The 25,220-nt window shown below is 51.1% G+C and overlaps 1 protein-coding gene across 1 annotated transcript in view; it reads right to left on the reverse strand.

Annotated features, from left to right (window-relative positions):
- Positions 1–5,723: 5,723 nt before the first annotated feature.
- PKD2L1 (polycystin 2 like 1, transient receptor potential cation channel) overlaps positions 5,724–25,220 on the reverse strand; it is a 3,023,543-nt gene continuing 3,004,046 nt past the window's right edge. Inside the window, exon 15 of the mRNA XM_085603531.1 lies at positions 5,724–7,799. Within this exon, the coding sequence (XP_085459657.1) occupies positions 7,632–7,799 (168 nt within the window). The 3' untranslated portion in view covers positions 5,724–7,631. The remainder of the gene's footprint in view (positions 7,800–25,220) is intronic.

A 25,220-nucleotide genomic window follows, 5' to 3' on the forward strand; every position in this document is an offset into this window, starting at 1 on the left:
TGCAGTCAAGAAGGAAAGATGCAAACTGTTTTAGGCAATTTAAATAATATATAAATAGATGTCATGTGATGCCAAAATATTGGACCCAGCTCAAAATTGTTGCGAAATGGAGTTTTTAAGTCCTGGTAGATTTCGAATAGCTACACAAATCACTTCATGTATGTAAACACAACGCATGATTCAAATATTTTGTATGTGAGATAACTTCACTTAAACTGCAAGATACATTTGTCAAACCATTAGCAGAAAGGCTGCTGCCTGTTGCTTACCGCCCGATCCAGTGCCAGGGGGAGTGGAGAGCACGCCATTGACCATACTCGCCAGCTCTGCTGCGATTGTCACTGCAGCCAGAGGTGCATAAATTACAAGCGCTGCTTTCGTCGCGCGGGAAACCTGTTGACTGCTACCTTTTGCGTACCGCCCGATTCAGCGCCAGGGGGAGTGGAGAGAACTCTATTGTCAAGACTCTCCACCTCCACTGTGATTGACGCTGCGCCTGGAAGCGCGTAAATTAGAAGCGCGATTTCTTCTGCACGGGACGCACACCAGCCATGCCCGGGCGAAGCCCAGACCAAGGGCGGGCCCACCCCCACCCTGTGCCCTTTGGAGCCCGGAAGAGGCTGGGCTGCCCTTCTAACCAGTCAACTCTATCAGCTCTTAGAAGAATGGGGAGGAAAAACGCAATTCAACCAGCTACTTAGGAGGTAACCATTACTACCCTAGATAACTTTCTGGTAAAGGCAACTTGGGCTCTGCCCTTTGGACAAATAAATTGCAATTGCAGAGAAGAGGCTGTCCTTGGAAGCACATAGGGGCATATTCTCAAGAATGTGTGATAACCATTGCAAAAGTAACTTAACGCACCTCTCAACATCGTAGTCTATTGCGGGAAATTTACGCCATGTTAAACAAGTATTCACAACACGGCGGTACCATGCGATAGTCTCCAGATAACGCGCCAACTGACCGCGTTAAAATCAATGCCACACCGCAAAAATGCGAAACACAAACGCAAGAAAAGCTGCAATGAGGCCAATCGCGATACAAAAAGCTGCAAAAACCAGCGGCAGGCATGCAAATCCCACGCGTCTGGCAGGAAAATGCACTATAAAAGCTACAAAAACAACACACTAGAAACAATCCAAAGTGCGTAGCAACATGGATGCACCTTGACCAAGCGCAGAGGCCAACGCAAACCCCACAACCCCCACAGACCACAAGCAAGGTACAACGGGATCGGGGAAGGCCAGGGAGAAGAGGGAGAGGAAGACCAGGTGCAGTCCGCAGCAAAACCAGATCAGCGTCTCGGAGGTGACAAAACACTACCATCAACTGACCCACAATTAGACCACCGGGAATGCAGTCGGAGTGTCGAGGAGGCCAATGGAGGAGACCCTGCAACAGACCACACAGCATGAAGCACCCACAAGCACGGCTGGCTCACTACACTTCACCGGCCCACACATGGCACCCCAATGCCAGGTGTCAGACCGCCAAAAGGAGGTGGCCGAACAGGTGCAGGTGTGGTCTGAACCCATGGAAGGCGAACTAGATGACATACGTGGGTGTCTATTACCCTTCCGGGACCACCAACACCCCACAGAGGAGACCCACACTGCCATAGAGACACATGCAGATGCACATTCCCAGTACAGAACCACGCACAGGGGCACACACATATCAGTCACACACACACGCTGGCTCTGAGTACGACGGCCCAGTCCACCCCCCTTATGAATTGAGTAGGTGACGACAAAGCTACATGTTCAAGCTTTAATCCACTGCCTGTAGTGACATGTCTGCGTCCGCTGTACACAGTACAATGTAATGGCGTAGGGCCCAGGGCCCTCATGCATACAACAAGACCACAGGGACACACGCAGATATTATGTTGAACTGGCAACGGGCACGTGCGCCCGGCCCCTTTATTGGCAGGGCCACATGTACAGGGACGCCTGTGCTGGATGTGTGTGGGGTGAGTATAAGCCAGCCCGCATGGAGTGCTTGGTGCTGGCAACAACTTGAACAGTGGACACCAGTGCAATGGAAACAGAAAACACCTGCATAACAGAGTCAACTGCTGAGCAACATGGAGGGAGCTGGAGCAAATACAGAGGTCACCCAACATACAAACAGTGTCTGTGAGTTGCAGTGCACTGATCTTGTGGCACTAAAGCTGAGCATGCTCATGTGATGAAAATGACTAGGATTGTGTCCATTCGGGATATTCCTGATGCAGATGCAGTAGGGGTGTTAGACCTGCATCAACTTCCTCATCAACGTCCCAGGTCTCCCACACTGCCTGAGGTGACATTGCTGTGCAACCTCTCCACAGCACAAAACTTAATCCGTATCGGTCCATGGGTTGCGGTGCACTGAGTCAGTGGCACCTGGAGTGCTGAGCAGGGCATCAGGCAGATGATGGCATCCACGACAGGTCTGAGCCACTCCGTTAGTCTGCCAGTACCACAGTTTCGACTCTGGCAGATGGTGGTTGGAGTTAGCCCTGGCGATGGTGGCGTGTGCCTCCTGCAGTGATGTGACGTCCGGTCCATTCAGGACTCGATTTGATGTGTGAGCCCTGGTGGTCCGTAGTTGAGGACAGAGGCAGCGGACAGCGCAGGGCCACATGCACATAGTGTCGATGACCCCAAGACCACCGTCACAGAGGTCATCCAATATTCATTCAGACAGCTGCACAGAGTTAGTGGCCCCGGATGCACAGCAGCTGGCACAGGCACACCGCCACGGGAAGGTGACTTGCGGTCCACTGAGGTAGGGCCACACAGACTGAGCGGGTCCTCCTCGATGTCGAAGGTGAATGTGGCGGAGGGCTGTGGGGGACAGTGAAAGGTGTCCTCCAGGGCATGATGCAGAGGGCAGAAGCTATCCAGAAGCAGTAAATGGAGGAGTGGAGAGCGACAGCCTCGTTGCCACCACCAATTCGGTATCAGCTGCATGAGGATGAAAACTATCCCCGAGTCCATAGACTCAGACACCACCAATGTGCGACCAGAGAATGTCCATGAATGTCGGGGAACAGACTTAGTGGCACCGGGGCTGAGAGGGGATGCAGTCTGCAATGATGCCGGGACAATGATATGAACTCCGGCATTGCCAAATCAAGACTCTGTGACCTACTGGACCGCAGTGTAGGCCGGAGGCAGTGGTCAGCAGTGGGCCACAGCCACGTGTCGTAGGCTCGCGATGCACAGAGTCAGTGACACCAGGGCAGTTGTCGGTAGTGTTCCATCACCTCCGTAACGATGATCCTTTTTTCCTCCCAAATGCAATGCGTCGTCCTCTTACGCCTCTCCTTGCGTGCAATGATATGCACTCTGCCTTTGAATAATCGATGTTCAGTTCCAATTCTGTGACCTACTCGAGCGCAGCGTAGACCGAGAGCAGTTGTCCGCGTGGGATCACAGAATCTTGCGGTTGTGATGTACTACTAAGACCTGGTGGCACCACATCGAAGGGTGTATAATGACATACACTCAGCAATAATTAATGTGCTCTGCCATGGTGTGATCAAGACTCAGTTCCAAATGTGTGTCCTACTTGTCCGCTGTGCATGCTGGCGGAGTACGTCAACGAGAAAGGAGTACTGTGGGCCTGTGTTGCGGAGGCCGTGATGGTCTGAGGGGGCTGCCAAGGTCGCAGGCCTCTGGTTTGGAGATTGCACCGGCACGTGGTGGGCCCTCTTTGACACACGCTGGTGTCAGCATGTGGGCATTGAGGCCTGGGTGTGCAGGGGCGGGCAAGACTGGTTCGGGGACCAGAGTCCCAGGGTGCAGCAGGCGCCCAGGATCGCTGGCAACACCGCTCACGGCGTCGGCCTCGTGGTAGGGTGAGAGGTGCCGCCCCGGCAGAGAAGTTGGGTATTCTGGAAGAGGACCACGCCCAGAGTTATGTGCCTTTTATTCATACCCTTACGCTGGCCTGGCGTACACCGGGCCAGCCCACTCCGCTCAAGCTTATGGTGAGGCTTACGGGGGGCATAACAAGCTACATTTCCGCGATCTTCCCCACTGGCTGGGCTGACATGGTTGCGTCCACTGTCCACTACACTCCAAACACTAGCGGTGTGTGTCGACATGGATATGTGTGTGGTCTGCATACTGCAGTCTGGCCAGCACTTCCACGCCACACTTTGCATTGTGTACAGTCTTATTTATCGGTCACTTGCTTCCTTCGCACATGCCAGGTCCCCACCTCTTCCGACATTCTGCTATTGTGTGGCTGGGGTGCCATGCCATGCCAATGATGGCTAATGTACATGGCTGGCCCGGGTTCCCACAGTGAGTTGTGCTGTCGTGTCTGGTGGGTGTTCATGTTGTATGTGAGCTTGTGATGTGTGCATTTCCTGTGTTGTGTGTTGCATGATTGTGGAGTTGAGGTGTGTGGTGTGTGCATTTGGTATTGGCCAACGAGCAGTGCATTTCCGTGGTGCAGGTTGATGATGGACTGTCAGAAGGTGTAGGAATCATGCACACTGTCTGGGTGGTTGGCGGCGGCGTTGGCGGAGATTCCCCGGTGGTTCACTATTGCCTGCACATTGGTGGGATACGTGCGCTTTCTGTTGCGCTTATTGTGTGCAGTGTTGCCAGGGGCCACTAGTAGGACATGTGTGCAGTCAATTGCCCCCTGACACGTGTGGGAAGCCAGCTGTGGCATACACGCCATTCTTGGTCTCCAGCTGTTCCTGCGCACATGCAGCACAGCCAGCAGCTTTTTCTGAGGTGGGATGTTGGTTGTCCGCTGTGTTGGTATCGTCAGCCTGTGGGCAATGGTGGTCAGGATGTGGAGGAGGGTTGTTCCTTTGAGCATGTAGTGGGCAATGACATTCTCTGGTGTTGGGTCTGTGAGGTTGGTGATTCGGAGGGTCGCTGTCTTTGTCTGCGCTGCTTCAGTGTTGATCCGGGGGCGGTGGGTGCCGGGGGGGGGTGGTCCTGGGGGTAGTGGCGATGGCTTTTGGGGCCCTCTTGGGTGTCCGGCCTGCATGTTCAGTGGCTCCATGGCATCTGTTGTTCTTCAGGTGTAGGTCTGGGCTGGGCTCCCTTTTGTGGTGCAGGCTGCCGTTCGACTTTACAACAGGTCAGAGCAGGTGTTAATTTCCTGCTGCTAACGCGCCTTATTGCATGTTTCGTGGTCTTTTCACCAATCTGGCTGGTCATTGAGAATGTTGTGGAGTGGTGTTGTTGCGGCTTTTGGCACGGGAATGCCAACACTGCATCTCATTAGTGATAGTTGCCGGGGTCATCTGTGGCGATGTTTTTTGCAGCTGCTATCGCGGGTAAACTGGTGTTATGGGCTGTTAACACCAGCTTGTGAATAGGGCGATACATTTATCGCAACTTTGGCTGTGATAAAGTGCCGTTAACTCGGCGATAGTTCCTTGAGAATATCCCCCATAGACTCTATACATTCACACAGTCGGGCCACTATTCCCCTCTACAGCCGACAAGCTTACTGCTTGTGACTCTCCCAGACACCTTTGTCTTTACCTATACAGTCTGCTATAAATCAGCAAACACCGAACATACCTAATCATACTACAAAAAGGAAAAGAGGTCCGTCTAAACCCTCTGCAATTCATTGCTTAATTTTAGCCAGTGATTTCTGGTGCTCAGCACCGGCACTTAATTGCAGCTGCTATCGCAGCTTCTTCTATTATTACAATGGAACAGCTAAAAACAAAGAACAAAGCCGTGCAGCAGAACTCTAAAATGATAATTATTTTGAAAGTCATTTCATTATTCAACAAGCTTCTGGCCACTAAAACTGACCTGGGGAGTATTAATCAGGGACCACATTCAAGGAACATAATCATATGCGCCCGATAATGCCATATTTATCGAAAGTGATTGCAACTATTTCAAGCAGTGTAAGTTTAAGCCAACATTCATGCTTAAATGTGTGGGGAGAATGCATAATTGTGAGACAAAAAAAACAAATCCCAATTACAGTTTGGACTTCTAATTTGAAATTACATTTCTGAGGGGGGGGGGGGGCTGTTTCCAGAATGTGTTTAGGCCTGCCTTATTGTTAAAAACAGTTGGGCTTGGCCAAGACTCCATTTGAAAAATAGGTGGTGCTAAGGTCATTATTGAGTCTAATTGTTTACCTTCTGTTGCCATCTTGTTTATAATGTCTGCGAGCCTGTTTTAAAATATATATATATATATTTTCAATAAATAAACATCCCATCAGCATAATCAGTGATCACAGTTGGCGCCTTCACCAGTTCCTAGAGCAAGGATACAATATTACATATAACAGAGAGGGATCATCGGTCCTACAGTAGTATTTTGTGGTAATATTGCACCCTTCCTCTGCCGAAATTGTATCTTCACCCGCCTAGAATTTATAGTTTTCCATGGGCCCCATGCGTGCCTGTTTTTTGCCAATTTTTTTTTAAATGAGGTCCAAGTACAATCCAATTCCGCACTTACAAATGTGGCAAGAGAAAGCTGTTCAACTACATTACCTTTCAGCAAACTCTCAATTCTTTTTTGCTACCAAAAATAAGTGTGCACTGTTGCTTTGTGGATTTCTTAAATGGATTTATTGGATGAACAAATGGCAGACATAGACAATATGAATCAAATAAGGAGTTCCTAGCCACACCTATTGCCCCTGCCAGCGCTGCCAATGACAGTACAAGCACATCTACTAACCATCACACACCTACAAGTTTGACAATTCAGACTATTCCATACCCTCAATGTTACAAGAATGGCTTGGGTGGCAGGTATTTGTCATTTTTATTGTATGTTGAATGAATAAACAACTCATGTTGTCCTCATCCTCAAATTAGCTAAACAGGGCCACCATGTGGCAGACTGTTCTATGTCCCACTGTTGGCAATTAAGTGCCGGTGAGCACCGGAAACCACCGCTCAAATTAAGCACTGCTTAACATCTAAACATCTAAACATCTGCTTTTGCATTACATGGGTGTGAAAGGAGAATGTTCAAATGGGGACTTAAAACTCTAATGAACAAAAATATATGATATAATATTAGCCCTTTTCTATTTAATGTACATACTGCTTTATTATACTGCTACTGCCAGTAACATAATTATTTTTGGTGATAAATTCGATGGCAGTGAACTTCAGAATGTATTAGGATAGAAGCTACATTGTGAGCAGGTTATTTGCCCCATTATTTTGTTGAGTGCTGTTTGATTTATGCCTAATAGTGTTTCTCTTTGCCTTTTTTTCCCGATAGTTTGAGTACTAATTTAAAGACAAAATGGGCACATGAAAAATGCCTTTTTTTGTTTTTTACATGTTTTGCTTGATAGTCGATTCCTATAGCTATGATTCACATCGGGCTTACGGTCCTCTGTGTTTCTGATGAATTATCCCCAACTGCATCTTCCAAAGTAGACCAAATGGAATGTTTTTGACTCAGCCTCAATGTTCAAAAGCTATTGCCCTTGGTGTTTTCATTGTTTCTCTCATGACAACACAAATACAAAGTTTTTTCTTTTATTGGATATCGTGGCTGAGAGCACTCTCCATATATATATATATATTTATAGCTGGCTAATGCTTGACAGTAATGGTTAAGACACGTTTTCTCTTAAAACGGAAATCTACTGGTTATTTTTGCATTGTGTGATCAATGTGACCATGACTTTGAAATGTTTGGGTATAAAATATTAGTAATTCCCGGAGAAGCGTTATTGATATCATTTTTCAACATATATTCTGTTTCCAATTCTTCTTCTTCTTTTACAAACTGGTCCAGATTTCGCTGAAGACGTTCTTCCTGGCTAAGCAATTCCTCCTATAAAACAATATAGAAAATATGCATTAAAAACGCTCAAAGGATTGTATAGCCAAATACATCTGTTAGAAAATGTTTAAATGAAAGTTACAGCATGTATCGTTAGGTTTCATAACATACACTGTACGTTCCATAAATTATCAAAGTCACTCGTACAAAAATGTAACATAATACATTCTTACACATAATGGTTTTATTATGTGGCCAAACTTATATTATCCGTTTCTTTGGTATGATGTGGTGGTGCAAATTGTGTTTTTATGACATTAAAACACAGCTTCCATTACTTGGGCATCAGTCCGACCCTGAGCATAAACTCTCATTCAGTTTTCCTCCAAGTCAGCTCAGTAGGTGGGTGGAAGTGACAAGGGCACTTGTCATGGAACAATTGTAGCTACTGAACATCGTCTCCAAAGGCCTAGGCCAGTAATTCATTGCCAGGCTACAAAACCAGGCAGCCGGATAGTCCCTAAAGCTCTTGATGTGTGACCAGGGTAAATCCGACTGGCTTTGAGTGGAAGCTACAATCAAAATCCGAAGCACTGTCTACGTCTACCCACCAGTACCAGGCAAAGGTGCACAATATCTTCAGAAATTGACCCCTCCCAGCAAGAGACCTTAGACCAAGATCTGCCTGCCTTATCCATCAACGTTCATTCAAGAGATCAAAACAGGCAGATCATCAAGAGGACAGGGCCTCAACCCCACCCTGATAGTTACCCGATCCAGGGTTGTGAAATGAAATATTAAGGGCCAGGGTAAGATGTAATCCAATGTACTCATCCCGCCCAAACCGGGCCTGGGTCTAGGACAATAGTGACCTCTGCCCCTGCCCCGTGAATGTAAAATGTTCCTTGCTGCATATACTAATGGACTGTGTTTTTATCCCATAAATCTAATTACGTTTTTAAGACCTCTGTTTTTTAAATATGGTACTCTCCATAGGGGAAAGTTGTGAAGAAATGCGCTATTTAGATGTGGCAGTGGGAATTGCTCGGTTTTTAAGTTCAGTTTAATAGAATTTTTATAGTGAACTATAATGTGAGGGGGTTGTCCAGTAGTAAGACAGCGCCTTTTTATTGATTTTAATTGTTAATTGTGCTTTTTAGAATGTTTTATGGACAATTGTCAAAATAAACTCATTTGCTACCTACCTACCTCCGTGAGATACAATGCTAACTTTTTATGATAAAAAAACTGAAATATTCAGACTTGATTTCTAATGGAACCAGCACTGATCAAGGGTCGCAATTGAACATTTTAAGATATGGGAGACACTCATGGGATTGGACTCAAACTTTCATTGATTTCTTTTCCTTCGTGTAGCTATCTATTGTTAGCTCATCTAGCACGATTAAGTTATTGAGAAGTGATAAATAATGCTACATGAAACACAAAACAAACAGCTCAACATAATGTGTTGAAGAATTATTCAAAATGTATTCTGTAAATAAAGGATAAGATCTTGCAGCTAATAAAAAAGAAGTGTTGCATAGGTGGAGACTGAAAAAAAGTAGCCCATTCAATTGCAACATGTGTGGGCACTCCTACTACCGCATATATTACAATTATGGGTTTCATGGTAAATATATTTAACGGGGTAAAACTCCTGATATTTACTAGAAACTGTGGATTTTGGTGTGGTAAGCACAAAAATCCGTGCTATCCCACAAAAAGGAGTAATCGGCTATATTTCTAACAGCCTGTAAACTCCAATTCGGCTGAGTTGCAGTTTATCAGGTGCGATACATACGACACAATTTACTAGGCTGGTCATAATGTAGGCCTGCAGAGGTACAAGGAAAGTCATTAACCACAAGTTGGAACTGTCACTGAAATCCATTTACCATGCTCAACAAGACTAGAGGCATAGTACAAGGGACAGGCAGCCTACATTGATGATACTAGTTTAAAGCCGAATAATGTCTACCATTCCTGGCATTGGCGGCTTAGGAAGGAGAGGGGCCATTTGGGTCTGGTTGGATTTGTTGTAGACAGCAATTGCATCTAAAATCTGGTTTAAAGTCAGGAGCAGGATAATGCTTGCAAAAATGCAGTGTGTACAAAGGGAAGGCATCTTGGAGAATGCTTTTACTAGGAAAGCGAGCCATTGCAAGCAGACAGTTTATTACTTAAGAATACAAGTCTGTCATAATCCACAGAAGAATATGTACCAGAGATCTTGTCACAACATGCAGGGGTCGAATTCCTTGTTTTGGCTGCTACACTTATAAGTGCCTGTGTCGTTATTGCCATTGTATTCTTTTTGCAAAGGCCTAACTATTGCCAACCTAAAAACTGGCGATGAGGGGGTACTTATTTTTTTGTTTAACATTGTTTTTATTATTATTGTTTTTATATTCACAGTATACATTACATTTGAACGCGGTTGTGTCACTATACAGTTTGAATCTTAGCTTATGCAACTAATACAGTTATGGCATTCCTAATTTCCATCATTATCAACTTTTCAGGCCCCATATGTGGGCCCGTAGCATGCTATCTTTATATACAGATTTAAACAATGAACAGTTACATATAAACATAACCCTTAACAGTGTACCCCTCCACCTGGAATATTTACGGTAAATCTATGTGTCGCTGCATGTACCACGCCCATGACGCCCCATTCGCACCACAGCAGCCCGTTTATCTATTACAGCTGTGCGTAGTGTGCACCCGGTGTCCCATACCTTATAGTATTCGATGACCACCGTTTAAACGGTGCGTGTTGATGCTCGGGGGCTGAATGTATGTCCGAAAGGAGAGAGCATGCACAGCACTGGGGAGAGAGGGGGAGGATAAGTGTGCAGCGGCTTGAGGGGCAGGAATGGGGGAAAGGGTGGAAGAACACCATTCTGTGGGGGGGCTGGGACAGGGATGGGGAGGGGGAGGGGAAATAGCATCCCTGTCGCATACATGCACAGACTACCATGATAGTGAGCTGTGCGTCTCCCTTCTGTCCGCGTATTGTAAGTTATTTACTATTACCTAATCGTTGTCCGCCGCAGGCTCATCCACCTGCGCCTGCAAGCGCTCACGCCAGGCCGTGCGGAAATTAGCTAATATTGAGTCCCACACCTCTGCTATGGGCTGTTTTCTCAACCCTGTGGCGTCTTCTCGGTGAAGCACCACACTTTCCTCTTACGCCCAACATAGTAGGGATTGATACCAGGCTACTGCTACTGGTGGAGCAGGAGACTTCCAACGGCGTGTAAAGTAGATGTTTGGTAACTATAAGGCCAAAGTCTATGTATCTAGAAGTCACTTTGTGCCCCTTGGATCTTGGGAATAGTCCCAAAATACATGCCTCCCACGACCAGTCCAAGGTAAGTTCCGTGCACTGGGCCAAACAGCTGGTGACAGCCCCCCAATACATTTGAATAGCTGGGCATGACCACAGCATATGCAATAGGCCTGCGCCAACCTCCTCACATCTTACACACTAAGGTGCCGATTACGATCCTGTAAAAACCGGGTACGAACCGTCGGACGGAGCATATTCTCCGTCCGACGCGTACCCGGTCGTAACAATATACAAACATGGAATTACGATTCGCACGGAAACACCATTTCCGTACGAATCGTACAAAACCCCGACCGACGAAAATAAACATACAAATGCGATCCGGGAAAGCGCCGACGTGACGTCGGGACGCATGCAGCCTGCCATTCACGAACCAGGAATTACGATTCGCACCGACGTCATCCCGCACGGACAATATTTTCCGGCTGCCAAAAACTGCCGGGAAATCAGGACGAGGCGAACAAGGAGTACCTGTACGCGACGGTCAGACATGGACCCGAACCTACGTGTCATCCTGGCCCTCATAGCAGTCGACCTACTCTACAGGTTCGGACGCAGACGCCGCAGAAGGTCAGAACAACTAAGGGAGGGGGGAAAGGGGTGGGCAGGACCAGGGGCAGGCCACAAAACCCCCACCAAAGTCACACAGCACACATGCCCTGGACATACCTGACCCCCAGGCCCTGGTCACTACGAGGGGTAGGGGGCGTGTCCAGCAAAGCCAGCGTCCGCCACAACGGAAGTGCCTGACGACGCAAACCGGCAACACTACAATACAGGTACGTCCCGTACCCACGCCTTAAGAGCGTGGGTACGAGTCGTACCACGCCCACACCTACGTCACCCCAACAATGGCGGGACGGCTGTACCCACGTGGCAAAGGCCTGGGTACGGCCCGCACAAGCATTCCACAGTGTGGGTACGGATATGTACGGACCGTACCCCCACCCGCGTATGCATGGAGCGTACCCCCCACCCCAACCGTGTATGTACGACCCGTACCCTCACCCGCGTACGTATGGAGCGTACCCCCCACCCCAACAGTGTAAGTACGACCCGTACCCCCACCCGTGTATGCATGGAGCGTACCCCCCACCCCAACCGTGTATGTACGACCCGTACCCCCACCCCCGTATGCATGGAGCGTACCCCCACCCCAACCGTGTATGTACGTACCGTACCCCCACGCCAACAGTGTAAGTACGACCCGTACCCCACCCGCGTACGTATGGAGCGTACTCCCACCCCAACAGTGTAAGTACGACCCGTACCCCCACCCGCGTATGCATGGAGCGTACCCCCCACCCCAACAGTGTATGTACGACCCGTACCCTCACCCGCCTATGCATGGAGCGTACCCCCACCCCAACAGTGTATGTACGACCCGTACCCTCACCCGCGTACGTATGGAGCGTACCCCCACCCCAACAGTGTAAGTACGACCCGTACCCTCACCCGCGGACGTATGGAGCGTACCCCCACTCCAACAGTGTAAGTACGACCCGTACCCCCACCCGCGTATGCATGGAGTGTACCCCTACCCCAACCGTGTATGTACGACACGTACCCCCACCTCGCATGCATGGAGCGTACCCCAACCCCAACAGTGTATGTACGACACGTACCCCCACCTCGTATGCATGGAGTGTACCCCAACCCCAACAGTGTAAGTACGACCCGTACCCCCACCTCGTATGCATGGAGCATACCCCAACCCCAACAGTGTAAGTACGACCCGTACCCCACCCGCGTACGTATGGAGCGTACTCCCACCCCAACAGTGTAAGTACGACCCGTACCCCACCCGCGTACGTATGGAGCGTACTCCCACCCCAACAGTGTAAGTACGACCCGTACCCCCATGGAGCGAACCCACACACGTGTATGTTCTAAGCGTACATATTGTTAAATAGGAGGGGTGTGTGCAGAGTCCTCCCAGCAGTGCCCAGAGACAGGAGGGGTGGGTGCAGAGTCCTCCCAGCAGTGCCCAGAGACAGGAGGGGTGTGTGCAGAGTCCTCCCAGCAGTGCCCAGACACAGGAGGGGTGTGTGCCTATCACTCCCAGCAGTGCCCAGACGCAGGAGGGGTGTGTGTCTAACACTCACAGCAGTGCCCATGGAACGCAAAGGGTGGAGTAGCCACAGATACCATGCCCACAAATTTCAGTCAGGTGCACAAAGACCCTGCAGTACATGTACCACATGTGTGCGAGGCTGGGAGTATACACATGCATAGCGCAGAAAAGAAAACATGTCCACATGAAGTCATGTCAATAGTCCACATACACAAGTACAATGACTACCAAGGATGCCACGAATGATGCAGGTGGAGACATTGCTCAGCATGCATGTGCAAAGTTGAAGGAGTCCGTCACACACCCAGCTAATGTACACACAGCTCAGCGCTAAATATTGGGAACACCCTGCAGGGAAGATGTCAGGGTACACAGAGCAAGGTATACACCTTTGGACAATTTCACCATGCAGCAACTGCTTACATGAACAGAGAAACCTAGCTAACACCGTGTGATGGCACACAGATCCCAGGGTCCCCCCTATGACCAGCACACTACTACATTTCCCACACACCCAACACATGAACACCACCCAAAACCATGTAGCAGCCCCACCAACAGCAATACCAGCAAAGCAGTAGTGTTCCAAGGGGAAAAAAATAAATTGCTTTATTCAGCATGAACCAAAAAAGTCTTGTTTGTAGGAAGTTCAATATTTACAAAGCCCATAGGGCAGTCCAGAAGTCACAGCTGGATGGGGGACACGGTGGGATGCGTGTCCCCTAGCTTGCCTGCACAGTTAGATTCCGTTGTCTTCTACAGGGGTGAGGGCATCATGTGGGGGGGAGAACCAGGGACAGGAGGGCGAAGGGTAGGCCTCGTGGGTGCAGGGATGGAGGACTCCACCACAGGGGGTGGGGCAGGGCCAAAGGCGGAGGCCGGTTTCTCGCTGCACACCTTAGCAAGGTCCTCCAGGGAGTCCCCTGCACCCGAAGGAACCACAGGCCCCAAGGAGGGGGGGGGGGTCAGAGGGATGGGTCGCAGCGCCACTGGGGGAGTGTGCAGACAGGGGGGGGGATCAACCACCCTGACCGGGGACTCCCTTGACCGCTTGCGGGGTGGTGTCACTGTGGGGCTCAGGGACAGAGCGGCCATGAAGGAGTCTTTGTGTGATATGTGGCCAGGAGAGCTGAGGGGAGGGGATTTGGAGGGAGTGGATTTGGTGGAATGCGGACTCCCACTCTGGCTGCGTGTCTTACGTTTGCCCTCCGACCCAGTGGGTGTGCCTACTTCACCCTGTGTGTGCATGCCAGGAGGTGTGCGGGTGACCTTCCCTGCTGGTGTGGTGCCTGTGTCCGTCGTGGTGGGTGCATGCTGATGTCTGGGTGTACGTGGGACAGGCATGGGAGTGGGAGGTGTGGATGGGGCAGGGGTAGGGGGTTGGACGTAGCGCTGCAGGAGACCCACTGCTGCAGTCAGTGTCGAGTCTATCGACCTCAGCAAGCTGCGTTGGTCAGCCTGCGATGAGTGAATGCCCTCCAAGTATGCCTCCATGTTGTTGAGGACCTGGCTGTGGCCATGGAGGACATTAAGGATCGCAGCCTGACCAATCTGCAACTGCCGCTGGATGTCCACAGACTCGCCATTGGCGGCAGCAGTGGAGACAGGGGCAGGGGGTGCGGTGCCTGGCAGGAAGGAGACATGTGGTGACCGGGCACGTTGGGAAGGGACACGAGCAAGTGGGAGGCGGCTGATGGCAATGGAGGGGGCGGGGTGCGATGTTGTGCCGCTGTCAGCTGCTGGTGCAGCCTCCGCCCACTCGGAGAGATCATCCTCGGACCCGTCGGCTTCATATTCGGTGGTGCCAGTGGACAGGTCCTCGGCCTCACTCTCCTCCGCCTCTGTACCACTCAATGTGCCAGCCACGATGTCAACGCTGGCATTGGTGCCCGGTCCCTCCGCTCCGTCTGTGCTCATGTCTCCCTCCGTGTCCCCCGACGATGCTGTGGGCAAGGTGAAGAGACAGCAATTAATCACACACCTGTATACATATGTCACATGAGTCCAATCTACGTAGGTTACAGTGCATAGCCTGAAAAGAAAGATCAGTAACATCTACAAAACAAGGTACAGATGTAGGGCATGCAACACACAGTTGGTTGACCCACCATGCCAATGAAAATCCATGGAGAGCATGACACAATAGCAAATGACATGAAATGGAGTTTGACATAGGAGCCAGGCCCTGGGGACAATCCAGCACTGCATCTGCACCACACAGCGTTGCCGACAATAGGGATGAGGAGGGACAAAATCCATGAGCTTGAGGCACATGCTGTATAGGTAATACTGAAAACATGCCCAACATGACTGGCTCACTGCACCTTGAGTGTATGTCCAGCCAAACATCACACACTGGCCAGAACTAGCAAGGAGATTTCAGGTTTTGACATGGAGGATTGCCCCGCACCAACCAACCCCTACATGAGACAATTTGTTGAGACACAGGTGGCACGTACACCTCTTAGTCTGGGTGAAATACACAGGGGATGCATAAATGCAAGATTGGACGCCAAATACCCGAGGTCCGCCTGTCCAAATAATCATATACAAATGGCCAGCATCAGATGATTGTAACAAGACACACAGGCACTGGCCACTGTGACTATGAACAAGGAAAATCAGGTCAGGCTGTACAGTGGACACTTGTACTACATTTCACGTCAATACACATGGTGCCAGGGAACAATGGCACAGAGCACAACCTATGCTGTAGACACTGAGAGTGTCCACGTTTTGTGATGACACACATGACACCTAGGAAAATATGCCCCAGGGGACAGTAGTGGCAACACAGCTCCATGGTCCTGAATGGGAATGACTGCAACACACGCCACCATCCCTGCACTATGCGTATCGCACACTCATGCACATCATGTCACAGGCCACAACATAGGACATGCGCACTGTAAGGCATGACACTTGTGAGACTAACTCCCATGTCTGGACTCTGCATCAGTGCCAACTGACATGAAACCCACATGTACTGAACTGGACAGGGCACAGGCAAGGTCCCAAAACCTGTTACACACCACCCCCACACATGATGCTACAGGCTTAGTTCACGTGGAGAAAGTGCCAGCCTAGATAACCTTGTGAAGGAGTGACTACACACAGACCAGGGAGCACATTGCAAGGAGGGGAAGGGAGGCAGGAGAGCACAGCTATACAGTGGGTAACTGGATCTGCACAGCACCTTTAAACCCTGGCAGTGTGTCCATGCAACTGTGCACTTACAAATGCTGGTGAAACACAACAAGCACACATGTACCTACCCCCTTCCTGCTGCTGCATCTCCTGTAAGCGCCTCTCCAAGTCTGGAAAGACCACCGGCAGCACACGCTTGTGGATGTGGCTCAGTCGGCGCCCGCGGTTCTTATGGCTCTCAGGTGAGTCCCCCAGCAGGACCCGTGCGATCCTCCGCGCCCAGCACCGGATATCCTGCCAGCGTTTCCTCACCTGGGACAGGCGCCGCTTCCGACCATCCGCACTCCTCACGGCGCTGACGGCGGTCAGCCATATCTGCTCCTTGGCAGAGGCGCCTACCTGTGAGGATGAACAAGTGACACTACATTAATACACCTGGCACATGTCACAGAGACACATATTAGAACACATTTGCTGTTTACAGCAAGGCATAGTATGCATCCAACGCATTGCACCTTTGTCATAGGGACATGATCCTCTGGGGAAGGACAAAAGCAGTACGTGCCATTGAAAGGACACAGGTGGAATGAGGGCAACTACACAATCAATGATCCAGGCTCACACTGTGCATCACAAGCTACACCAGGATAATGTGCAGCACCTCTAAGCAGTCACATGCCACAGGCCACTGACGCTACCGCAGCATTTGGCAATGGCAGGTGAATGTCCTGTGCCTGTGTGTGTCTGTGTTGTGCATAGGAGCACCAACGCGTCTACTGCAACCACCTCGCAACACACAAGCTCAGAGGCGGGACTGCGAGGACCAGCCTGCTGAGCGGCGCTGATCGGCCGCAGCTGGTCCTCTTCCCGCCCCCTCCACCTGTTTAAAACCTCACGGAGACTGTGCTGCTTGGGTTCGTCCTTTGGCTGTGTTGGGAGTGCTGTCCCGGTTGCCTGTTCTTTTCCAGCTGCTAACTCACCGCCTCGCGGCCCCCGCTCCGCGGGAGCCGCTCGCAGGCTCAAGACTGTGTCAGGGTCCTGTTTTTTTTTTTGGTCCCCTGTTGTGCATAGGAGCACCAACGCGTCTACTGCAACCACCTCGCAACACACAAGCTCAGAGGCGGGACTGCGAGGACCAGCCTGCTGAGCGGCGCTGATCGGTCGCAGCTGGTCCTCTTCCCGCCCCCTCCTGTCACTCCCCTTGATAATCTGCCAAAGCCACGCGCACGCGGGACGCGCGCGGGGCAAGGGCCGGGGCGAAGACCGGGCAAAGAGCGGGCCGTTTGAGGCCGTTCGAGGACATAGAGGACTGGCCTGGCCCACCCCCCTTGGTTTTTGTTATCTGACTCGTCCCTTTTCCACCAGTAAGTACATTGTGGGTACTGCAATTCAAATATATCATGAGTACACGGGGCAGTCGCAGTAAAACTGCAATGGGGCTGAGTAAGCCCAGCGGGACATTGGATGATTTCCTTGTTAAGACTAATCTAGCAATTGATGCTGAAATCACTAAAATGCAGAAGAGGGTGTCAGTTGAGCTTGACGCGGCACGTAGGCTTTCCCAGACCTTTGCTAACTCTAAAAAATCTTCCCTAGGGAAAATCGCGTCTGCTGCATCTCCACAACATGCTTCTTGCCCTCCCCCACTGATAATCCATGCCGATGTTCACCATGCTCCCCCACCTCTTTCCCTTCCATTAGAGTCTATACCCACCTTAACTACTGCGCCCCCCAAAACTTTCGAGGGAATCGCGCCCACTGGACCTGGAACTGCCATTGTCTTGTCGGATAGCCCTGACCCCCCTGACCTTTCTCCCCCAGTAGCAAAAAATAAAAACAAAGATGGCCCAACTCTAAAAAAGAAAAACAATGCAAGATCTGCTTATGCCCGCAAAAAAGAAAAAATTGCAAGGTTGCAGTTCTTTAATAATAGGCGAACACTACCCACCACTGGGGAGACCATACAAGCGCCAAATTTGGTTAACCATCTAATAGGGGGGGACAGGGAACACAGCAATCTTAACGTAGTCCTTGACCCTATTCAAGGGCCTCTCCCCACATATGGTGAGAAACCCAAAGAGGGAGGGCAAAGTGAGCCAGGGAGGGATAGAGACAAGGGGGGTGATGACGAAGATTTTCTTAAGATAGTCTGGGGTACATTAAAACAATTACTGTCACCTCTGGAACTCAGACTCTCTCGTATCGAGAATAATCTCCTCGAGATGGATAAGACCTTAGTCTCCCTGGCCACCCTTAGCCTAAAACAACTGGAAGCAACTTATCCTCATATTGCTGAGAGTACTCCTCAGGAGAATGACGATGGTATTCACCCGGCTCCAGAAACTAACATTAGTTCCCTTGCCCCTGAAATGCCACCTCCGGTCTTGTCCCTACCCCCACCAAAGCCAACCCCAATACCCAAACCCCGCTCTAAGCCAATCGTTCCCTTTCCCCTAATACCAAAAATCCCAATACCAGTGGCAAAAGGCCCGAGAACCAGACCTTACCCAACCCTATCCCTAAGGCCGCCCACAAGCCCAATAAGACTAATATCCCCCCTACTGCGCGCATAACCAACCAGTACCATGGCCGCCAGAACTTTCGTGGGGGCTACATTGATCTTCCTCCTGACGCCGGGCCCTACGTCGTCAGGACACGAGAACACCCATAGTGATAGTGAACGTACAGGCATGTGTACGGGCCGTACCACTACGAGTACGCATACGCGAGGACACCCATAGTGATAGTGAACGTACAGGCGTGTGTACGGGCCGTACCACTACGAGTACGCATACGCGAGGACACCCATAGTGATAGTGAACGTACGCACGCGTGTACGGGCCGTACCACTACGAGTAAGCATACGCGAGGACACCCATAGTGATAGTGAACGTACGCACGCGTGTACGGGCCGTACCACTATGGGTGTTCTCACGTATGCGTACTCATGGTGGTACGGACCGTACACACGCCTGTACGCTCACCATCACTATGGGTACACATACGGCAGCACTCCCATAGTGATACGGGAACGTACACAGGCCCTCTAAGCAAAAGTACGGTGGTTTTCACACATCAGAGTGGTGACAGGCAGCACACAGGAAGGAATAGGGCTGACATACTTGTCCATGGATGGACATCAAGGCATTGTCTGGCCAGTACTACATGTGTGGGGCACAGGTGTGAAAGGCTGTGATATGGCACATTACTCCTGAGTTGAGAAGGCACCAGATGTATGATGAGATGTGTACACATGTAATATGTGACGGTGCAATGTGTGCCAGGCATGCCCTTGACTCCTTTGACATGTGTGCATGTCGTACTGCACACTTGGGATGAGCGTCACTGGCATGGCACGGACACCAACACACGGAAGTGTCCCCTGAGGCCCGGTACAGGGGTTACCACACCTGACATGTCACTACCCACGGTGCACGATGTGACTATGTCATGTATGTGTGGGGGATTCGCATTAGCTTGATGTTGGAGCTCCCTCAAAAGCTGCAGCTGTTGCAGCAACCAACATGTGTCTGTGTGTAGATTGACATTGCACACTGTTCCGCACACCATGCCACATGTGGTATCGGATGTGAGGTGCGTATGTATGCATGGGACACGGAGTAGCGTAACAAGGACATGTCTGCATCCTCTCTATGAATGTGTGGTGAGTCATCACATGGACACCTTAATGGCAAGGTGTGTGGGCTGTCCTAGTGTAATGTCATGTGACCTGTGGCTCTAGTGTTCCGCTACCAGTCTCTGAAATTGACATCCTACTTCTGCTGATGTGTGGATGTATGTCACTCCTGTCTTGCCTCTGGCTGTTCACTTACACTGGGACACAGCTAATCCCATGCCATGGCATGTGGAGGTTCACAATCTCCGTGTGTAGCTGGGTCTTGGTAGGAGTGTCACCTGGCAGCCATACGTATCCAGGGCATGTGGCACATACCTGACTCCGTATGTAGCATATGTGTATAGACAGATTAACATGTGCTCAGTACAAATAAATTGTTGTTGTGGTGCACTCACTCTTCCTTGTCACTTCCAAATTACTGCAGAGCGCCGCCTCTTCCCCGACCAATTCCGGACTTGGCTGCCATGCGGGAGAATGACTGTATCCGGTGCTACCGCTTCCCCCAATGGTTGATTCTGGAGTTGACGGCGAGACTGGCACCACACCTGCAACCGCTGCACAGGTATCCTACGGCACTGACACCCAAGCTGAAGGTAATGGCAGCCCTACATTTTCTTGCCACGGGTACCTTTCAAAATACCATAGCTCATGTTGGTGGCATGTCCCAGAGCATGTTCTGCCGTGTGCTGCATGATTTTTTAGAGGCCATGTTGATTCACCTGGATGACTTCATCCATTTCCCAACCCCTGAAATGTTGACTGGGGTCAAGCGTGGATTCTATGCCCTGGGAGGGATGCCCCATGTCATTGGGTCCATAGATGGGACACATGTGGCTTTGGTACCACCACAGGCACAGGAGGTAGCGTACAGGAATCGCAAACACTACCACTCCATCAATGCCCTTGTGGTGTGTCTGTCCAACATGGTGATTTCACATGTCTGTGCTCGTTTTCCAGGATCAGCACACGATGCCTACATCATGAGGCGTAGCAGGGTGCCTGAAATGATGACGCAGCTGTGCAACGAACGAGCATGTGTTGTTGGTGGGTACAGTCTGTCTGTCCTGTATTTTGCGTAGACTTCCAGCACGACCGCTTCTCCTGTCCTACTTATGTCCATGTGCTTTCCATGTAGGGAACGCTGGCTATCCCAACATGCCATGGCTGATCACACCTCTCCGCAACCCCATCACGCCGGCCCAGCTCCGCTACAACACCGCCCATGGCCGGACAAGGCGAGTGATAGAGAGGACGTTTGGCCTCCTGAAGAGCCGATTCCGATGCCTCCACAAGACCGGTGGCGCCCTCCCATATGCCCCGGCGAAGGTCTGCAAAATCTTCATGGTCTGCTGCATGCTGCACAACATGGCAGTTGAGAAAGCTGTGCCACTCATCCTGGATCAAGATGACCAGGACCATCCACCCGTGGAGGACGAAGGGCTTGGCAATGGGGCTAGTGATGTGGAGGATGTGGAGCCGCAAGAGGACATCCGGACTCGGCTCATACGCGTCTTCTTTGCTTAGTGGTGAGTACCAGTGTCTGAGTGTGCACGCATTGGTCCCCGTGTGGCATGTGTTGCGATGTGTGTCTCCATCTGCATGTATGGCACGTGAGTCAGAGGTGTGTGTGGATGTGTCACTGGAGTGATGGTGCCAGTGATGAGTGTATTTCCCCAGTCATAATTGTGACCTAGCATGTTGTCATCCATACATGTGTCGAGTACATGCACATGCAAGTGGCTGTGCTTTTTGTGGCTGACTTCTTGTGTGTCTCTCTTCCCCAGGTACTTGCGCATGCCGTCTGCTGCTTGCATTGTTGTGGCACTGCTATTCCTCATGGACACGTCATCGTGTGCTGACTCAGCGTTACACGCACGGACAAGTTTGGAAGTCTCCTTAGGGTAAGGGATGCATCAGGGGTGTATTGGGTGTGGCAGTAGTTCACGATGTATGCACACTGCCCCTGTCAATGTTTGTTTCCTCTGCAGACATGTTGCATCACCATGGTACACATGACATGCAGATGGGTACACCTGAATAGATGGTCAGACTTGTTGACAGTCATCAGTGATGGGATTGTGGAATGTGATGATGGCATCAATGTGTGTAACACTGCCCTCGGACACATACGGTTTGCATTGGCTTGACATGGTGTGGGACTTCCACATCAGCGGATCAATGGTGTATGGCAGTCTGTCTGTGAGCAGCAGGGGGTGTTTAGCTGTTAGCCGACACTTGTGTGCCAGTTCCATGGATATCACGCATTTGTGCTGCAGAAGGGGGGTGCCAGTGTTGGACCCACATGTTACTCCACATGACCCGTTCATGTGTACTCCGACTTGCCTCTGCAATCCCAAATACACGACTAATAAAGGTGTCCCTATGCCTCCAAGGTGCCTCTTCTCTGTCAATGCTGGTGTGTTGCCCGGTGCATCCGGCATGTCTGGCATGGTTTTCCGTGATAGTGGCTATATGTCTATGTGTAGAGTAGCAAGATGCAAGCTGTTTGTGTGGGATTAGACCGTGTATTGTGCATGATGTCCATGACTGTGTGGGTATTGTGACATGTGCCATCCCCATGCATGCAACGTTGGCCAGGCCACCATTCTCTGCATCCACCTGACTCAAGCTTGCAGGACATGGTTCTGCCACCTGTCTACACATACCTGGGTGCCCCCCAGGACACTCAACATGATCCCTGACCTCTGCGCATGACTGTTGCTGTACTCAATATGTCTGTCGGCACGGTTGTGCGGCCACCCCCTCAGCTGGTTGGGCCCATCACGGGTGTGTATGGTGCTCCATGTCTGTCTTGCCTAAAACACTGTGACCCGTGTGTTCTGTGCCAGACTCAGGCCCCAGGGTGTGGATGGTTGAAGTCAAATGAGAACTCAGGCATGGTTAGACTTTACAAGACACATGTAAGGTAATAATGCAACCAGCAGGCATCTTCTCTTCATGGTGTGACTTTTTATTTTAGTGGGGGGGGGGGGGGGGGGGGTTTGACATGAGGGGCTTTCCGGGTGTGTGGAATCCAAAGTTCACTAGGGGAGTTGGTGTCCTTGCCATTAGAAATCCTCAGAGTCCATGCCACAGTCTTTGTCAACATTGGTCAGACAGTGACCAGCAAGGCCATGTGGCAGAGAATGTCTTTTGATGCTGTGCTGCTGTTGCTCCAGTGGGCCAGGTGCCAGGCCAGGTGTCCTGGGAGATGGTGCTGTTGCGCCGACCCTCACGGTCTTTTACGTGGACGACCCGCCCTCCTGCGGGGACCCTCAGAAGCAGGCCGTGACGATGTTTGGGATGCTCCATCGGATGTTTCCTCCTCCTCCTCCTGATCCCTCCCTGTGGGTGGTGATGTTCTACGCCTTCTGGCACAGGGAGGGTTGCCCATGTTGTCGGCCATCCGACGGAGTGTAGTGTGAATTCCCGTGAACACCGTCACGAGCTCAGCCTGTCTGTCCTCCATCCTCCGTTGGTCTTGCAGTAGACAGGCATGTTGCTCCGCATGTTGCTGGGTCTTGATCCCCTCGAGGATGGACACAACCTGGGCCATGCCCGTGGTGTCCTGCCGGTATGTGTCCAGGATGTTTCGGACATGGGAATATACCGGTTCCCCAGCCAACTGGTCAGGCTGGCGCCTCCGCCGTCCTCCACTCCCACCACCCCTGCCCACTTGCACCTGGCCTGCCCTTGTGGGCACATCGGGTCTCCGGGACCCCTGAGGGGTGGCATTGGCGTTGTCGCCTGCCTCCTCCTGGGTGCCCGGGACGCCGTGTCCCTCCTGGCCAGCCTGGCTGCTTTGTGGTGGTGGTGCAGGGATCCTGGGTGTCTCCTGGGATGTGGCAGGAGTGGGGGTGGTGGTTGGCCCCGTTGTACCTGACGCAGGTGCTGCATGTCGTTGGACACCATAGGGGCCAGGTTGGTCAGGGTCGGGTTGGTCCACAGAGTGGTGAGAGTCGTCGCTGCTGGTGGCTCCTTCATCCTGCCGAGCCGGGTCCTGTGAGTCTTTTCCCCAGTGTTGGGGGGTGATCCACGACGTTGACCTGTGTGTGAGAGAGACAATGTTAATTTTGTTCCATGCAACACCCATGTTTCATTAGTTTCAAAGTTGGAACATTTCCTCTGGGAATTTGGATATGTCTTGCATTCTAATCACAGTGCACTTGTGCATGGGTATGTCCCTTGGGCACAGCTTTGGCGACTTTACCTATGTGTGGCACAATCTTACTTGCTGCGTCAAGTGTGACTGCAGTCAGCAGTGGAGTGGGCAGGTGTGGCGAGCCGTGCATTGGCGTCTTCCGTGTAGCACTGTACGTGGGCACATGAAGTTGCTCCACACACTTATATGATGCAGGTAGCTGTCGTTGTGCTCGTGCACAGGTTGTGACATGGCCCTGTGTTTTGCCATGGAGGAGAGGGGGGGTGCTGGCACTGGCCACCCTTTTCTACATGCACGCAGTCCACCTGCTGACGAGCAGACATTCCCACACACCACAAGGCTGATTTGCTCTCCCTGTGTCTCCCTCCCTCTCTGTCCCCCTCTCCCTCCCTCTGTGTGTCGGCCTCCTCCCTCTGTCCGTCTCCCTGTGTCTCCCTCCCTCTCTGTCCCCCTCTCCCTCCCTCTGTGTGTCAGCCTCCTCCCTCTGTCCGTCTCCCTGTGTCTCCCTCCCTCTCTGTCCCCCTCTCCCTCACCTCAGCCCAGCTTACTGTGCACAGACTGTTAGCAGATCTTTGAATGGCCCTTGGATTGTTGATGTGAGTTTGTTTCTGATCTCCAGGCACCCATTGGGTGTAGTGTCTGTGTCTGCACTGCTGCTGTGGTGTTGTGTGCTGCCACTCTTTCACAGTGTTGGCTGTTCATTAGCTGCTGTCATGTGCAAGAACGTGCCGTCACCCCCATGTGTTGATGCAAGGCGTCCGCCATTTGCTGGCAAGTCATTCCTGTGTTGGGACACACTGTTTGTCTGGCTGTGACCTAGGCCATATGGGCAGGGGGCATTGTTGTCTGCTTCTGAGTTGCACTATGTGATTTTTGGGGCCCACCCTCCCGCCATCCGGCTTACCGTGTCATGTGTTGGTGTCTTCTGTGGCCTGTGACTTGACATTGTCCAGCTGGGTGCATGGGGCATGGTGGCGCCAGTGGCATGTGCGTGTTCATGGAGTGTGGTTGAGTCATGCGATAGCTTGGGGTGGTTGCGTGCCTGTTTGTGAGTTTGGTTGTGGATGACGTTCCCCCCATGTGAGGTGAGTTGT

This window comes from Triturus cristatus, chromosome 1_2, assembly GCF_964204655.1.
Source record: "Triturus cristatus chromosome 1_2, aTriCri1.1, whole genome shotgun sequence".
Lineage (NCBI taxonomy): Eukaryota > Metazoa > Chordata > Amphibia > Caudata > Salamandridae > Triturus > Triturus cristatus.